We start from the raw sequence: 13,471 nt of genomic DNA, 5'->3' as shown, positions 1-13,471 counted from the left end.
GTTGAATAAAATATTTGCACGGGAAAAAAACAAAACAGGTTTTCAATATGTACAATATCAAATCGTATACTCCACCGTCTTTTGAATCGCGCAATGGAAGCGAGACGCCTGTGGTGTCCAATGTGCGCGTGATGCCTCTGGAACCTGTTGCATCGCGCGAACAGGAAATGCGGTTTTTAGAGACCAACAGACAGTTGAAGACAGATGCGTACAACTATTATAACGTTTCGGGAACAAACTTCAAAGGACCCCCAGAGGTGGAACGGATCCAGCTAGCATTTGAATCCGGAATTGATGAAGAGATCGATTATTATCTAGGCCACTTGGTGTTTATATCCAAGGACAATCCTGAGCTTCTCAAGTTCAAGAGCGGATTCACGTTTTTGATCGAGCCTCTGTCCAAATACTTTGACTGTACTGTTTTGGACCCAGCAGCTGAGAACTCTGATCTCAACAGATGTCTGGATGCTGCCCTCATTATACGAAACACCGTTCAAGATATCGACAATTCTCAGGTGATATCAATGAACTTCAAGATTAAGGAGGTGCTTTTGAAGATTGTCAACAACCGAATCATCCTCGACAGCGTTTTCACCGATGACTCTTACGAGCAGTTGAAGGAACTATTGAGATACTCCATGGATATAATAGAGGCAATCTCGTCGTACCTCGCACCAGCTCCATTGCAGGATCCGTTATTCCTTTCACTAGTTCAACTTTTGAAAACTACCCAAGATCGATCCGTGATCATCACCGCACTGAGATCGCTGAGTAGATTGATGTACAATACGAAAAAGGAGGGCGATGCAGCAGACCATCTGGACAACGAAATCTTGGATACTGTTGTTTCGTATCTCTCTTTGGCGGCGAACGAGAAAAATGACAACGACGAGCTGCTGATCACTGCATTGGACTTCCTGTACCAATTCATTCTTCCGGGCCGTACACAAAAGTTGCTTTCTAGTGAAATCAACCGGTCTGTGTTGCGGACTTTCCTCCCTAGACTACTGACCTACAAGCAAAGCTACAAAACCGAGTTCACACAGGAGATGCCAATTCTCAAACTCGCAAAGAAATCCAAAGAGGGTACTCCTAGTAACCCACCACTACTTCCAGAAAGACTTGTTGCTTCTTTGAACAATTTGGCCGAACCTAACCGTGCGACTGCGTGGATGAGATGTTCTTACAAGGCTACCGAAGAAGGTGACGTTACGCAAATTTCGCTGTGGAGATCCTACGAGGCCCAGTTCCAGAAATCGTCTGCTGGGTCTAACCACCGTCTGCTTCCTGCTGTTGATTTCATCAAGAACGTCCAACACGCTTTCCCTAACTCGAACGCCATGGTGTTGAGTTTGCCGGATGGAACCAGAAAGTTTATTATCAAGGGTATCGAGCCGCGTACGATTCCCGTTGACATAGACCAAGGCAAGATAGAGGCACTCACGGATCGAGCCACAACGGCGGACCGCAATGAAAGCTCGGGCGAGATCTCCCAAGAGCCATACCAACCTATCCAGTACAACTACAACGACTACTTGTCATTAACAGAGATCAACACTTCTGCGAGCTTGCTGATTTCCGAGCTTGTGAGCGTGAAACAAGGCAAGGAGTTGTTTGTTGGACAGAAGGAGCTGCTCGTCGATAGTCTTTTAAAGGTGCCTAACTTGTTGCCGTATGTTTTAGGTGCTATACAAGCCTTGGAATATTAGATAGGATCACTGTTTCTTCTCTCTCTCCATAATTTTAGATCTGAGTATCCCGTTCACGCGTTCCACCACCTGCGACTTCTCGTTTATGAGTTGTTCCAGCTTCTTGGAGTCCTCGTCCAGTTTCGTCAGTCTGGCTTGGAAAAACTCCAACGACTGTTTAGTATCTTTCTCGATGTAGTAGCCAGTACCCACATCAATTAAGAACTTATCGTTTTCCTTGATCTTTCCTGGAACATATAGCGACGATGTCAGCGGCACAAGCAGTTCTTTTTTGCTGCTGCTGTTGACCTGTCGCACGTTGTCTCCACATTCTTGGTATTTGGCCTGTGCGGTTTTGAGTGCTTGGAAAGATGTCTGTAGATGGTCCACCTCGGTTGTGAGCTGGCGTTTGAACTCCAATATCTGTTCAGGCTCGAGTTTTGTAAGATCAACTACCATGTTAGTGGGCAACACGTCTACTACTTACCTTTCTGGCTCATGTCAAGAAATCGATTTTTAGTGAAAAACTCCGTCGTGGATTTTCTAAATCTATTGCCATCATACTATGGATACAGACTCCAGTTCGTTTGCCAGTATTTTGGCAAACGTGGCCAAGCTTCGCGAGAAGGAGAACGGTCCGGTCGAGGATAAGCAACAACCCACAGAGGACGATATGCCGGTCCCTGTTCGAGAAAGACCAAAGTCTACATTTGATAGAGTGATAGACGGGCCTAATCTTCTTCCTGCACAAAACGAGGCATCTGTTCGCGTTAGACCCACCAGAGATGCTCCCCAGGTGATTATCAGAGGGTCCAATGATGAAGACAAACGCGTCGACTCCGCCAAATACACCACATTGAAGAAACAGACATTCTCCTCTATTCAGGTTAACCAGAACCAAACCGGCAATCCGCTGCTGCAGTCGCTCAAACAGGTGTCGTACGAGTTCAACGCAAAAGTGAAGGACGTGGACTACCTCATAAACTCCCACTGTGTGGTCATCTTCCTCTCGCTACGCTACCACAAGCTCCATCCGGAGTATATCTATAACAAGCTCAAGAAGATCAGTTATAACGCAAATAACAAACGAACCAACAGAATACTAATGACATTGGTGGATATCGACAACTCTGATGATGCTGTGCGTGAGCTCAATAAGGTGTGTCTATTTAATGAGCTCAACCTGGTGCTAGCATGGTCTTTCTCCCAATGCGGAGATTATCTGACTTTTCTCAAGCAATGCGAGCTCAACGTTGGAAACCAGCTGATTAAAGGAGCAGCCAAAACGGACTCCGTTACCAGTGATGCCGACTACTACCAGCGTGTGGTCGATATGATGACGAGCGTCAAGTCCATTAACAAGACCGATTCGGTCAACCTGATCTCCAAGTTCAAGAACTTTAAAAATCTATGTGAAAATGCTAACGAGTACAACCTAGAAGAAGTTTCCGGTATGGGACGCAACAAGATCGAGCGGCTGCTCAAAGTGATCAACGATCCATTCATCTATCGCTAACTATATGTCGAAGAAAGTTTTGAGGTCGAGTTTTTGTGCGCGCTGTCGTGGTTTTGCTTTGACCTGCTTTTTCGGTTTCTTGTGGACGCTTTTGGTTCGCACAAATCGGAAGACGTTTCTGTCGGGAGTCGGTCCCTGGAACCTGTTTTTCCATAGCGTCTCCACAGATCGCTCGGAGTTGGTTGTGGCCACTTTGTAGTCTAATATTATGCTCCCGTTTTCGATTTCCGCTAATCTCTGAAACTTGAGACCGTCCGGTAGCACGGCCAAGTTGGAATCTGTGGCCGGCCGCCAATGGTCGTCCTGTATATTGATATTCGTCTCAATGTATGTCAGTGATGTTTGAAGTAGACAGTCGATTGATTGCACTGGATTGGAGCTCAGAATAAGACATTTCAAGTTCCTTACGTTGCCGTCTTTCATGCTAATACTCCAGGTTTTGACCATCTGGTCGGAAACATTGGAGTGAGAAACGTTCAAGTATCTCAGGTTGGAAAGCTTGTTGAGCACAAACGGTCTCTGAGAGAGATCAATACCCTGAAGACTGAGAATCAACAGGTTATTGAACTTGCAGTGCTCAAGATCGCAAAAAAGCAAGTCGAGCGAAACATGCGGGTAGAACGTTTCCATTCTGTGTTTGCGGTTGATCGAGTTCAGTTCCACAAACACTCCGCGTTTATAGTTGTCAAGCTTTCTCCAACTGGCTGGAATCAAATGCGCGACAAAGTCCGGCTCGTTCGAGAAGTAGCCGGCAAACAGGTTGAAAATAGCTGGCGAATCCTTTTCGTACTTTAAGATATAGTTCCATACCGACTTCCATACACTCCAGTTTGCACTTGTAGCGTCTATATGGTTTCTAGAGAGCGAATCTGCAGAGTAAGCGATTTTGCTCGAGCAAAGAGCCCGTAGCGATCCTCGTTCTGAAGTTCTTGCCTGATGTCCCGGCTCAAGACGACGATAATTGTAAGTCTGCTGAACCTCTTTATCGACAAATCCGAGGTCCTGAGACCCTATCTGGTGGTATCCAACAACGGGCCTATCCTCCGGTGGCCTGATCTTTAGATCGAGCTTTCTGCGCTTCCGTTGGAATTGCATCATCGCGACGCGTCGGTTTAAATTTTTTTTTCAACTAAAGGCAACACTTTTATCTCCTGATATCGTCTGATGACCAATTCAGTTCTGCCCGCTGGTCTCCAAGGACTGGTGGTGCCTCGATTCATTCACCGTACATGGGCCAAGACGTTCTTTTGCAAGCCCGAATACTACTTCCAACCGCGAACCGTGGAAGATCTCCAAGAAATTGTTCACTCTGCGAGAAAGTCCGGACGCACCGTCATGACCGTCGGATCCGGCCATAGTCCGTCGAACCTGACAATGTCGGACGACTGGATAGTCAACCTCGACAAATTCAACAAGATTGTCAAGGAGTCTGTCTCTCCGGACGGGAAATACACGGACTTCACTGTGGAAGCTGGAATTCGGATTTACCAGCTCAACCAATTTTTGGCGACTAAGGGTCTGGCCATCCAGAACCTCGGGTCCATCAGTGAGCAGTCTATGGCCGGTATAATTTCTACTGGAACCCACGGCTCATCTCCGTTCCACGGTCTCGTGTCCCAGCAAGTGGTGGATATCACTTTGGTTAACGGTCTCGGAGAATTGGTGAAGTGTTCTCCGACGGAGAAGCCAGATTTATTCAGGGCCGCTTGCTTGTCGCTTGGCAAGATCGGACTGATTGCGTACGTTACTATCAGAACTGTTCCTAGATACCAGATCAGATCCAGGCAGGAGGTGATCACTTTTGACACCCTGTTGGACAAGTTTGAGAGTATCTGGACAAGTGACGAGTTTGTGAGAGTTTGGTGGTTCCCATACACCGAAAGATGTATTCTCTGGAGAGCCTCCAAGTCTACCGATCCAATTTCGACTCCAAGACCTTCTTGGTACGGTACCAAGTTCGGAAGACTGTTTTACGAGTCGCTGCTGTGGATCTCTGTTCATATTCTTCCTCGCCTTACTCCGTTTGTTGAACGGTTCGTGTTCTCTAGACAGTACGGACTAACCGAAACTTACGGGAGCGGTGACATTGCTGTGCAGGAGTCTGTTGAAGGACTGAACATGGACTGTCTGTTCTCGCAATATGTCAACGAATGGGCCGCTCCGTTGACCAACGGACCGGAAATCTTGAGATCGTTGGCTGCTACCATCAACGACGCTGCCAAGTCTAACAAGTTCTACGTCCACGCCCCAATCGAAGTCAGATGTTCCAACACAACCTGTTCAAACTCGTTGGAGCCTCAGGACCTGACTGAAAGAACAACCACGTCTCCAGGTCCAATCTATGGTAACAACTTGCGTCCATTGATGGACAACACGCCACGCTTGAGCTGGGTTCCACAGGAAAATGTCACCAATAGCCAGTTGACGCTCTACATCAACGCCACGATGTACAGACCGTTCTTTTCGTTCGTCCCAATTGGCAAGTGGTACGCCATCTTCGAGGAAACTATGGAAGCTGCTGGTGGTAAACCGCACTGGGCCAAGAACTTTATTGGTACCGGAGCCAGCAACTTCAAGAAAGACGGAGAGATGATTGGGTTCAAGGACAAGATGGAAGAGTGGTTTGGCGATGATCTCACCTTGTTCAGAGAGCTCAGAAGGGAGAACGACCCAGACGGGGTGTTCTTGAGCGGTCTTGACTGGGTCAAGATGAACGGAATCATCTCGGAAGAGGAGCTGGTCAAGATCGAAGAGTCCAAGGCCCAGAAGCCGGACATCGAGTAAATAAACTTTCAACCAAATCTATAGACTATATTAACTGAAACTAGAAACAGAACACTTGGTCGTCTTGCTTTGAGCTGATCACACCCTTTGGCCATCCAAGCTCCTCGGTGTACTGGAGCATTTGCTTTCTCATCTCCATAGGACCACAGATAAAGACCCGTTTATCAGCGTCCGGAGCTGGCAAAGTTTTCTCGAGCAAGTGTTTCGAGACGTACCCTGTGAATCCCCTCCAGTTTCCAGAGGGCTTGTTGAGGACGTATGTAACTTCAAAGTTTGGATACTTGGCAGCAAACTCGTCCAGCTCGTCTTTGAGCAGAATATCGTTCTCGGTCTCATTTGCGTAGATCAAATGCACTTTCGTGATATCCTTTGGTGTAGTGATGATTGCTCCAATCACTTGCAACATAGGAGTGATTCCAGAACCTCCTGCAATCATGACGATCTCGCTGGCCATGTTTGTTTGGTAAGACATTCTTCCGACAGGGCCTTTGAACTCGACGAACTGGCCGGGCTGGAGAGCAGCAAACCGAGGAGACACAGTACCGTCTGGGTACGACTTCACCAAGATATCAAAAAATCCTTCGTCGTACTGGTTGGAGATCGGGGTGTAGTAGCGAACGACCTCTTTGTCGTCAACAACGAATCTGCAGGCCAAATGGTGACCAATAGGAATGTCCAGAGTATCAGTTTCGCGTGGAAGCTTGAATCTGTATATAGCTGAATTTTTGGAGATGATGGTTTTATCTAGAAGCTCGTATTTCTGGAACTTGTCGCTGCTCAAAACGGGACTTTTGAACCATGCAATGGCACATTGGCCGGTGAAGTACAATACCAGAATGGCAATGGTATGCGGTAGGTAATCGTAATTAAGGATGGTGACTCCAAAGAGAATCAATGCGGTTGGGATATAAACACCGTGCAGCGCGGTGGCGGCCAAATTCTTAGGATCGTTCATCAGCCGTTAACCAACGTTGTATTAGGTAAAGAATATTTTCAACCTTTTTCCAAGAAAAAACTGGTTGGCAAGATTTTCCGGGCTGTGTTAGGAAACAGGTCGCACAGAACCAAATTTAATCTCTTTGATCAGTCGCACCTCATCTCGCTGAGTTTTTCGAGGCACGACTACTCTCACCGGTGATAGGATCTGAACGTTCCAATCATGCAGGCCCAATTGCCAATTCCCCGGCTTCAAATACGGCATCTAAATCTAAAATATGTACGGTTTCGAACCTTATGCATGAAAAATCTTGTAGCTACATAAAACCGATACCACCGCTATAGTAAGCTGTATGTTGTTATGGTGATGGTGCGTCACAAGCCCAATATGAATAGCTTCGGGCTTCAAAAGCTTGGCTAAAGCCTACTTATTGTGTACGGCAGTATTTTTTTACCCCCGTTTGGCGAGGCATATATATACCACTGGTTGTTCGAACTAGCTGTACATGACTGACGTTGAGGAAAAGAAAGACTTGTTTGAGTCTACAGACCATCTGGCTGACTACTCAAAGTACAAGCATGTGCTATATGACAAGCTGGGCCACTCAGACGTTATTGCTGCAGACGCCACGTTAAAAGACGTGGAGTATCTGTATGACAAAGCAATTGAAATGCCGATAGATGAGGCGCTCCAAATCATGAGCCGGGTGCTCAAGGATCATGACGATGATCCAAACTTCCCGTATGAAGACTACGAGCTGATCAAGAAGTTGATCAAGGGTCACGAGGAGTCTGGATTCAGTTTTAAGGACTGGGAATTCCAAGCCAAGATGTACGCAACTTTAAATGAGTATCATTCTCCGTACCCCGAAGTCCGCGCCATTTCATCACCTTTGGACGATCCCTCCATCCCATGTGAGACCATCCGAGCCTATTTCCTCGGGTTCGTCTGGTGTATAGTCGGTACTGGTGTGAACGAGATTTTCTCGAGACGGCAACCATCTCTGTACATCTCGTCATCTGTTTGTCAGATGCTCATGTACCCCAGTGGACTGGCTCTGCAAACGATCCTGCCAGATTGGGGGTTCACTCTGTTTGGCACCAGACACTCGCTTAACCCTGGTCCTTGGACTTATAAGGAGCAGATGTTTGCAACGGTGATGTTCGACATCGCTATTGGCGGAATGTACGTGGGATCCAACTTCTACGTTGAGAAGCTGGACATTTTCTATGGAAACAAGTGGATCACCATCGGCTACCAAATTCTCATTTCTCTAGCTACTCAGCTGTTTGGATTTGGGTTTGCCGGCTTGCTGCGTAAGATTGTCATTTACCCAATTAGAGCAGTTTGGCCAACTGTGCTACCAACTTTGGCATTGAACCAGGCTCTGTTGAAAAGAGAGAAAAAGGAGAGCATCCACGGTTGGACGATTACCAGATACAAGTTTTTCCTGATCGTCTTCTCTTGCTCCTTCCTGTACATGTGGGTTCCAGATTACCTATTCCAGGCCCTTTCTTACTTCAACTGGATGACTTGGATCAAGCCAGACAACTTCAATCTTGCCGTCGTCACCGGTTCCATCGCCGGGTTGGGACTTAATCCAATCGCTTCCTGGGATTGGAACATCATCGGTTACTGGCTACCACTTGCATTTCCCTTCTATACCTATCTCAACATGATGATCGGTATGTTCATCGGGTTCTTTGTCATCATTGGACTATACTACAGCAACTACAAGTGGACTGCATACATGCCCATCAACGACAACAACATCTACGCAAACACGGGTGAGGTCTACAACGTTTCCAGTGTTCTAACCAACGGTAAGTTGGACGAGGCAAAGTACGAGCTCTACGGACCGCCATATCTGTCTGCCGGTATGCTTGTCAACTGGGGAGCCAACTGCGCTCTGTACGCTTTTTTGATTCCATATGTGCTCTACTCTGAGCGTAAGGGTTTGTTGAAATCCTTGAGATCCATCTGGAACGACATCACGTCGCTCAAACACGTCAGTCTGAACGATCCTCACTCGCGTCTGATGTCCAAGTACAAGGAAGTTCCGCAATGGATGTTTGTTGTTGTCATGCTTATGGCTCTGGTGTTTGCTATCGTTTGTGTGGAGGTGTACCCTGCTAACACTCCGGTTTGGGGTATTTTCCTTGTTCTTGCCATCAATGTGGTGTTTGTTATGCCCCTATGTGTTATCTACGCCGTTACTGGTTATTACTTCACGTTGCAAGTTTTTGTCGAGTTGATTGTTGGATACGCTATCCCCGGTAACGGAGACGCCCTGATGTTCCTGCAAGCACTTGGATACAACATCACTGGACAAGCCCAGCAGTATATCTACGACCAGAAGATTGCTCACTACGCCAAAGTGCCTCCAAGGGCCGTTTTCCGTGGCCAGTTCATTGGTACCATCTTCCAGATCATCATTTCTCTGGTTGTGATCAATTGGGAAATCAACCACGTTGAGGGAATCTGCACAGACGACCAGCCAAACAACTTCTCGTGTCCAAGTGAGACGTCCTACTACTCGTCTTCCGTGTTCTGGGGAGTTATTGGTCCAAAGAGAGTGTTCAACAAACTGTATCCCGTGCTACCATGGTGTTTCCTGATTGGTTTCGGAATTGCTCTCATCTGTTTGGTGATCAGAAAGTACTACCACAGACAGACACAATGGTTCCAGCCAGCAGTGATCATTGGAGGCTTCCTCAACTACGCACCTTACAACCTTTCCTACTTTTTGCCAGGCCTTTACGTTTGCTACGCATTTAATCACGTGGTCAAAAAAAGATACCAAGCATGGTGGGAAAAGTACAATTATATCTTGGCATCCGCTTTGGATGCGGGAGTTGCATTTGGCGGCATCATCATCTTCTTTGCCGTCCAGTACCATGAAAAGGATATCAACTGGTGGGGAAATCTTGTTTCATACTCAGGTACGGACGGTGGACTGGGCCAAACCAGTCTAAAGGACCCAACCACCGCTCCGGATGGCTACTTTGGAATCAGAATGGACGGTTCATAGATTAATGATACCAAGTACTTAATCATAATATATAGGTATGTAAAGATTAAACGTCTGATTGTGTTGCGGCTTGCTTCTGTTTTTGCTCTGCAGCAAATCCGTACTTGGATCTCTCTCTAAGTCTTGGACCCCAGACAGTGAAGAGCCATGGAACCGGAGCTAGGGCAAGCGAAATGAATGCAAACACAGAGACTCCCCAGTAAACATGGAGGTTCTCCATCATTTGAACGGTGAACAGAGGGAACACTGATGACATGACGTATCTGAGGAAATTATTAGCAGCCAAGGCGGAAGCAACAGAAAGCGGTGGATACGACATGCTAAAGTATGTCAAGATGGAGAAGAAAATCAGGATCAGCGAGAATCCAAACGGAACACCTGCGGCAATCGGAGCCATCCAGTGAACCGATGATCTTCCGGTCCATGCGAGCCAGAAAAGAGCAGGAGGCATGGCCACAGCCCCAATTTTGCAAGGAAGCAATCTCGATTCTGGAGATGGTGGCAACTTGTTACCATTTTTGTCCTTCATTCCAATGTATCCATCAGACCATTTTTTGAAGAAAATACGCTTGTCGATGTAGACGTAGGTTGCAGCACCAATGAAAATACCCAGACCCACGCCCAAGAACGGGAGACCGGAGATTCCAAGCGTCATGTGGTACTCTCCTCTAAAAATCACTGGGAACGCTTCAAAGAACCCAAACAGCACTGCAAAAATGAAGGCAGTGTAGATGGAGAAGACAAGCACAATTGGCTCAACAAAAAGCATTTCGACCGGCTTAAGCAGAGTGATGAACACAATCAGCATCAAGAACTGGCCAAGTGGGATTCCTTTCTTCATCTTGAGACCTCTCTTCTTAATTCTCTTTCTCATGATGATGGCTTTGTAAGTCTCGGGACAGACGTAAACAGGAATGAATGCAGCAGCAGCAAAGAACAATTGAACCCACATAGTCCATCTGAGGCCTCCAACTCTATCGAGTCTGCTGGAAACCTTGTTTTGGGCGACAAATCCACCGATAATTGGTCCAATAACTGGACCAGCTAATGGAGCCATACAGAACAGCGTCATGGCCAAGCCAAGCTCGTGTGGTCTCCAAACGTCGGTGATAGTTCCACCACCAATAGCCAATGCAGCGGATGCAGTCAATCCAGCAAAGAATCTAAGAACCAAAACTTCTCTGATATGCTTGGACAAACCAACACCCATGGTGAAGAGCATACTAATTGGGAGCGTGGCACAGTAGATGATCTTTCTACCGAAAATCTCAGAGAGAGGAGCGGCGATTGTTGGTCCAAAAGCCAGACCCACAAGATAGAACGTCAGTCCAGACAATCCCAGAGTCTGCGAAATCCCCCATTTGGTCATCATCTCAGGAATGGCATCCACGTAAATCGACGATCCAATGGTGATCACCAGACACAGAAATGCGATGGTCATGGTGACGGCCCATCTTTTCCAGTTAGGCCAATTGAGTGGGTTATCAGGATCAGAATCGTTGTCCCATTGCATTGCCCGTGGATCCAAACCCTCTTCGTCTTCAGGCTCTGTGTCCTTTTGATTGGATTCGGATTTAAGATCAGATTTCTCGCCTGTTGTATCATCTTCGTCGCGCGACTGTATTGTGTGGTTTCCACTCAATCTTCTCGATAGTCTCGAAAGGTTGGTTGTGACTCTTGTAAGCTCGCGGTTCAGATCGTTTTGATCAAAAGAGGGCGGAACATCCTTGTCATCGAGAGCAGGATTAATTGATTTTTCACCAAAGTTGTACTGCTGGAACTGCTCCACATCCCAGTCATTTTCTTTGTTTCCCGTATGAGTTGGAATTGAATCGATTTCCGCCTCGCCGTTCTGAGCGAGCGATTCAGCAGCGGACTCGTATTTTTCATCACCAGCAACCGAGCTTAATGAATACGAAGAAGACATGGTAGCTTGGGAAATTGAACACAAATAGGGCCTCGAATGCTTATATATTCGTCGTATAGGGACGTGCAAAGGTTCAGAATGCGGCAGAAGAATTTGCCGTAGAAATGTATGGCAACAATCAATTCAAGGGAAAATCATCCAAGGCCCTGAAATATATAATAAAGCCACTGCCGAGCTACTACCGAGGGTAGTCGATCGAATGCGCACATATATCCGCGTGGCTTAAACGGTAACTCGTATAAAAGTCGGCGATTTCAACTACCGTGCTACAACAGTAAGCTAATGCAACCCCCACATATTGTGCAACGCTAGCATGTCCATTAATCTGATCCCCGGTATCCATCATCCCAAATCACATGCGGCAAAGCTTAATTTTTTTTTCTAGTCATATAACGTCTGGTGCACGGGTGCGCTAGGTAACGGGTTCTTGTTTGTTTTATTTTGCTAAGCAACCCGAATGAACAGAGAACAAGAAAAAAAAACAGAACGGTTACCCTCTCCACACGCTATAACAAAGCAAATAAGTTAGTTGTACTTTACAACGTGGTAAACTTATAGTCTCCTAGTTACTAATATGGCTTCATACGAGGAGATCTTAGCAACATTGCCAGACAAAGTGGCCGAACCGGCATTGGGACAAACTGGATTCCCAGGGTACCTTACTGACTCCGAAAAGTCGGCATTAGAACAGCTCAAGACTTTGTTGGAGGCTGAGGGCTACACTCTTCGTCTCGATGAGCCAACTTTGCTGCGTTTCTTGCGCGCTCGTAAGTTTGATATCATGAAGGCTAAAGAGATGTTTGTGAGCTGCGAAGCTTGGAGAAAGGAGTTCAAAACCGATACCATTCTTACTGATTTCCACTACGACGAGAAGCCTAAGGTGGCTAAGTACTACCCGCAATACTACCACAAGACTGACAAGGACGGTCGTCCAGTCTACATTGAAGAGTTAGGCTCTGTCAACTTGACCGAGATGCTCAAGATTACTACACAGGAGAGAATGTTGAAGAACCTTGTTTGGGAATACGAATCGTTTGTCAGATATAGATTGCCTGCTTGTTCCAGAAAAGCGGGAACTCTTGTTGAGACCTCGTGTACCATTCTCGATTTGAAAGGAATATCCATCTCGTCGATTTCGCAAGTGTTATCCTATGTTCGTGAGGCATCAAAGATCGGACAAGATTACTACCCAGAGAGAATGGGTAAATTCTACTTGATCAATGCACCATTTGGGTTCTCCACGGCATTCAGACTTTTCAAGCCATTCCTGGACCCAGTTACTGTGTCCAAGATCTTCATCCTTGGTGGCAGCTACCAGAAAGACCTGCTGAAACAGATTCCTGCTGAGAACTTGCCTGTCAAGTTTGGAGGAAAGAGTGAGGTCAGCGAAGCCGAGGGCGGATTACTTCTTTCTGATGTTGGGCCATGGAGAGATCCGCAATACATTGGCCCTGAGGGTGAAGCTCCAAGAGCTTTTAAAGGCTGAACATATAATGTTGATTCCCCCCAATGTTAATCAATTTTGCAACCTAGATAAAGAAATGTACGTCAATTTCCATTCATGTAGATGTCCAAGCTGTTTATTCTT

The 13,471-nt window shown here is 46.5% G+C and overlaps 14 protein-coding genes across 14 annotated transcripts; 7 read left to right on the top strand and 7 right to left on the bottom strand.

The window, feature by feature from the left end:
• Window positions 1-47: 47 nt before the first annotated feature.
• OGAPHI_004527 (uncharacterized protein) lies at window positions 48-1,709 on the top strand (the record flags this gene model as incomplete). The annotated part of the gene is made up of 1 exon (XM_046205615.1): window positions 48-1,709. The coding sequence occupies one exon, from the start codon at window positions 48-50 to the stop codon at window positions 1,707-1,709; it is 1,662 nt and encodes a 553-aa protein (XP_046061542.1).
• Window positions 1,710-1,715: 6 nt separating this feature from the next.
• Window positions 1,716-2,147, bottom strand: OGAPHI_004526 (uncharacterized protein; the record flags this gene model as incomplete). The annotated part of the gene is made up of 1 exon (XM_046205614.1): window positions 1,716-2,147. One exon carries the CDS (start codon window positions 2,145-2,147, stop codon window positions 1,716-1,718), a length of 432 nt encoding a protein of 143 aa, XP_046061541.1.
• A 106-nt stretch (window positions 2,148-2,253) lies between these two features.
• OGAPHI_004525 (uncharacterized protein) lies at window positions 2,254-3,204 on the top strand (the record flags this gene model as incomplete). Its single annotated transcript, XM_046205613.1, has 1 exon — window positions 2,254-3,204. The coding sequence occupies one exon, from the start codon at window positions 2,254-2,256 to the stop codon at window positions 3,202-3,204; it is 951 nt and encodes a 316-aa protein (XP_046061540.1).
• OGAPHI_004524 (uncharacterized protein) lies at window positions 3,205-4,302 on the bottom strand (the record flags this gene model as incomplete). The annotated part of the gene is made up of 1 exon (XM_046205612.1): window positions 3,205-4,302. One exon carries the CDS (start codon window positions 4,300-4,302, stop codon window positions 3,205-3,207), a length of 1,098 nt encoding a protein of 365 aa, XP_046061539.1.
• A 66-nt stretch (window positions 4,303-4,368) lies between these two features.
• Window positions 4,369-5,988, top strand: OGAPHI_004521 (uncharacterized protein; the record flags this gene model as incomplete). Its single annotated transcript, XM_046205609.1, has 1 exon — window positions 4,369-5,988. The coding sequence occupies one exon, from the start codon at window positions 4,369-4,371 to the stop codon at window positions 5,986-5,988; it is 1,620 nt and encodes a 539-aa protein (XP_046061536.1).
• On the bottom strand, window positions 4,689-5,205 carry OGAPHI_004523 (uncharacterized protein; the record flags this gene model as incomplete). Its single annotated transcript, XM_046205611.1, has 2 exons — window positions 4,689-4,840; window positions 4,953-5,205. 2 exons carry the CDS (start codon window positions 5,203-5,205, stop codon window positions 4,689-4,691), a joined length of 405 nt encoding a protein of 134 aa, XP_046061538.1.
• OGAPHI_004522 (uncharacterized protein) lies at window positions 5,634-5,981 on the bottom strand (the record flags this gene model as incomplete). Its single annotated transcript, XM_046205610.1, has 1 exon — window positions 5,634-5,981. One exon carries the CDS (start codon window positions 5,979-5,981, stop codon window positions 5,634-5,636), a length of 348 nt encoding a protein of 115 aa, XP_046061537.1.
• Window positions 5,989-6,028: 40 nt separating the features above from the next.
• On the bottom strand, window positions 6,029-6,943 carry OGAPHI_004519 (uncharacterized protein; the record flags this gene model as incomplete). Its single annotated transcript, XM_046205607.1, has 1 exon — window positions 6,029-6,943. The coding sequence occupies one exon, from the start codon at window positions 6,941-6,943 to the stop codon at window positions 6,029-6,031; it is 915 nt and encodes a 304-aa protein (XP_046061534.1).
• OGAPHI_004520 (uncharacterized protein) lies at window positions 6,338-6,709 on the top strand (the record flags this gene model as incomplete). Its single annotated transcript, XM_046205608.1, has 1 exon — window positions 6,338-6,709. The coding sequence occupies one exon, from the start codon at window positions 6,338-6,340 to the stop codon at window positions 6,707-6,709; it is 372 nt and encodes a 123-aa protein (XP_046061535.1).
• A 487-nt stretch (window positions 6,944-7,430) lies between the features above and the next one.
• Window positions 7,431-9,956, top strand: OGAPHI_004517 (uncharacterized protein; the record flags this gene model as incomplete). Its single annotated transcript, XM_046205604.1, has 1 exon — window positions 7,431-9,956. One exon carries the CDS (start codon window positions 7,431-7,433, stop codon window positions 9,954-9,956), a length of 2,526 nt encoding a protein of 841 aa, XP_046061532.1.
• OGAPHI_004518 (uncharacterized protein) lies at window positions 9,120-9,565 on the bottom strand (the record flags this gene model as incomplete). The annotated part of the gene is made up of 2 exons (XM_046205606.1): window positions 9,120-9,406; window positions 9,529-9,565. 2 exons carry the CDS (start codon window positions 9,563-9,565, stop codon window positions 9,120-9,122), a joined length of 324 nt encoding a protein of 107 aa, XP_046061533.1.
• Window positions 9,957-10,002: 46 nt separating the features above from the next.
• On the bottom strand, window positions 10,003-11,883 carry OGAPHI_004515 (uncharacterized protein; the record flags this gene model as incomplete). The annotated part of the gene is made up of 1 exon (XM_046205602.1): window positions 10,003-11,883. One exon carries the CDS (start codon window positions 11,881-11,883, stop codon window positions 10,003-10,005), a length of 1,881 nt encoding a protein of 626 aa, XP_046061530.1.
• On the top strand, window positions 10,406-11,004 carry OGAPHI_004516 (uncharacterized protein; the record flags this gene model as incomplete). Its single annotated transcript, XM_046205603.1, has 2 exons — window positions 10,406-10,454; window positions 10,517-11,004. The coding sequence occupies 2 exons, from the start codon at window positions 10,406-10,408 to the stop codon at window positions 11,002-11,004; spliced, it is 537 nt and encodes a 178-aa protein (XP_046061531.1).
• Window positions 11,884-12,457: 574 nt separating the features above from the next.
• Window positions 12,458-13,369, top strand: OGAPHI_004514 (uncharacterized protein; the record flags this gene model as incomplete). Its single annotated transcript, XM_046205601.1, has 1 exon — window positions 12,458-13,369. The coding sequence occupies one exon, from the start codon at window positions 12,458-12,460 to the stop codon at window positions 13,367-13,369; it is 912 nt and encodes a 303-aa protein (XP_046061529.1).
• Between the last annotated feature and the right edge of the window lie 102 nt (window positions 13,370-13,471).

The sequence above is a fragment of the Ogataea philodendri genome (genome assembly GCF_020536065.1).
Source record: "Ogataea philodendri strain CBS6075 chromosome Unknown scaffold2, whole genome shotgun sequence".
Taxonomy (NCBI): Eukaryota; Fungi; Ascomycota; class Pichiomycetes; order Pichiales; family Pichiaceae; genus Ogataea; species Ogataea philodendri.
This window is presented reverse-complemented; position numbering and strand designations above follow the sequence as displayed.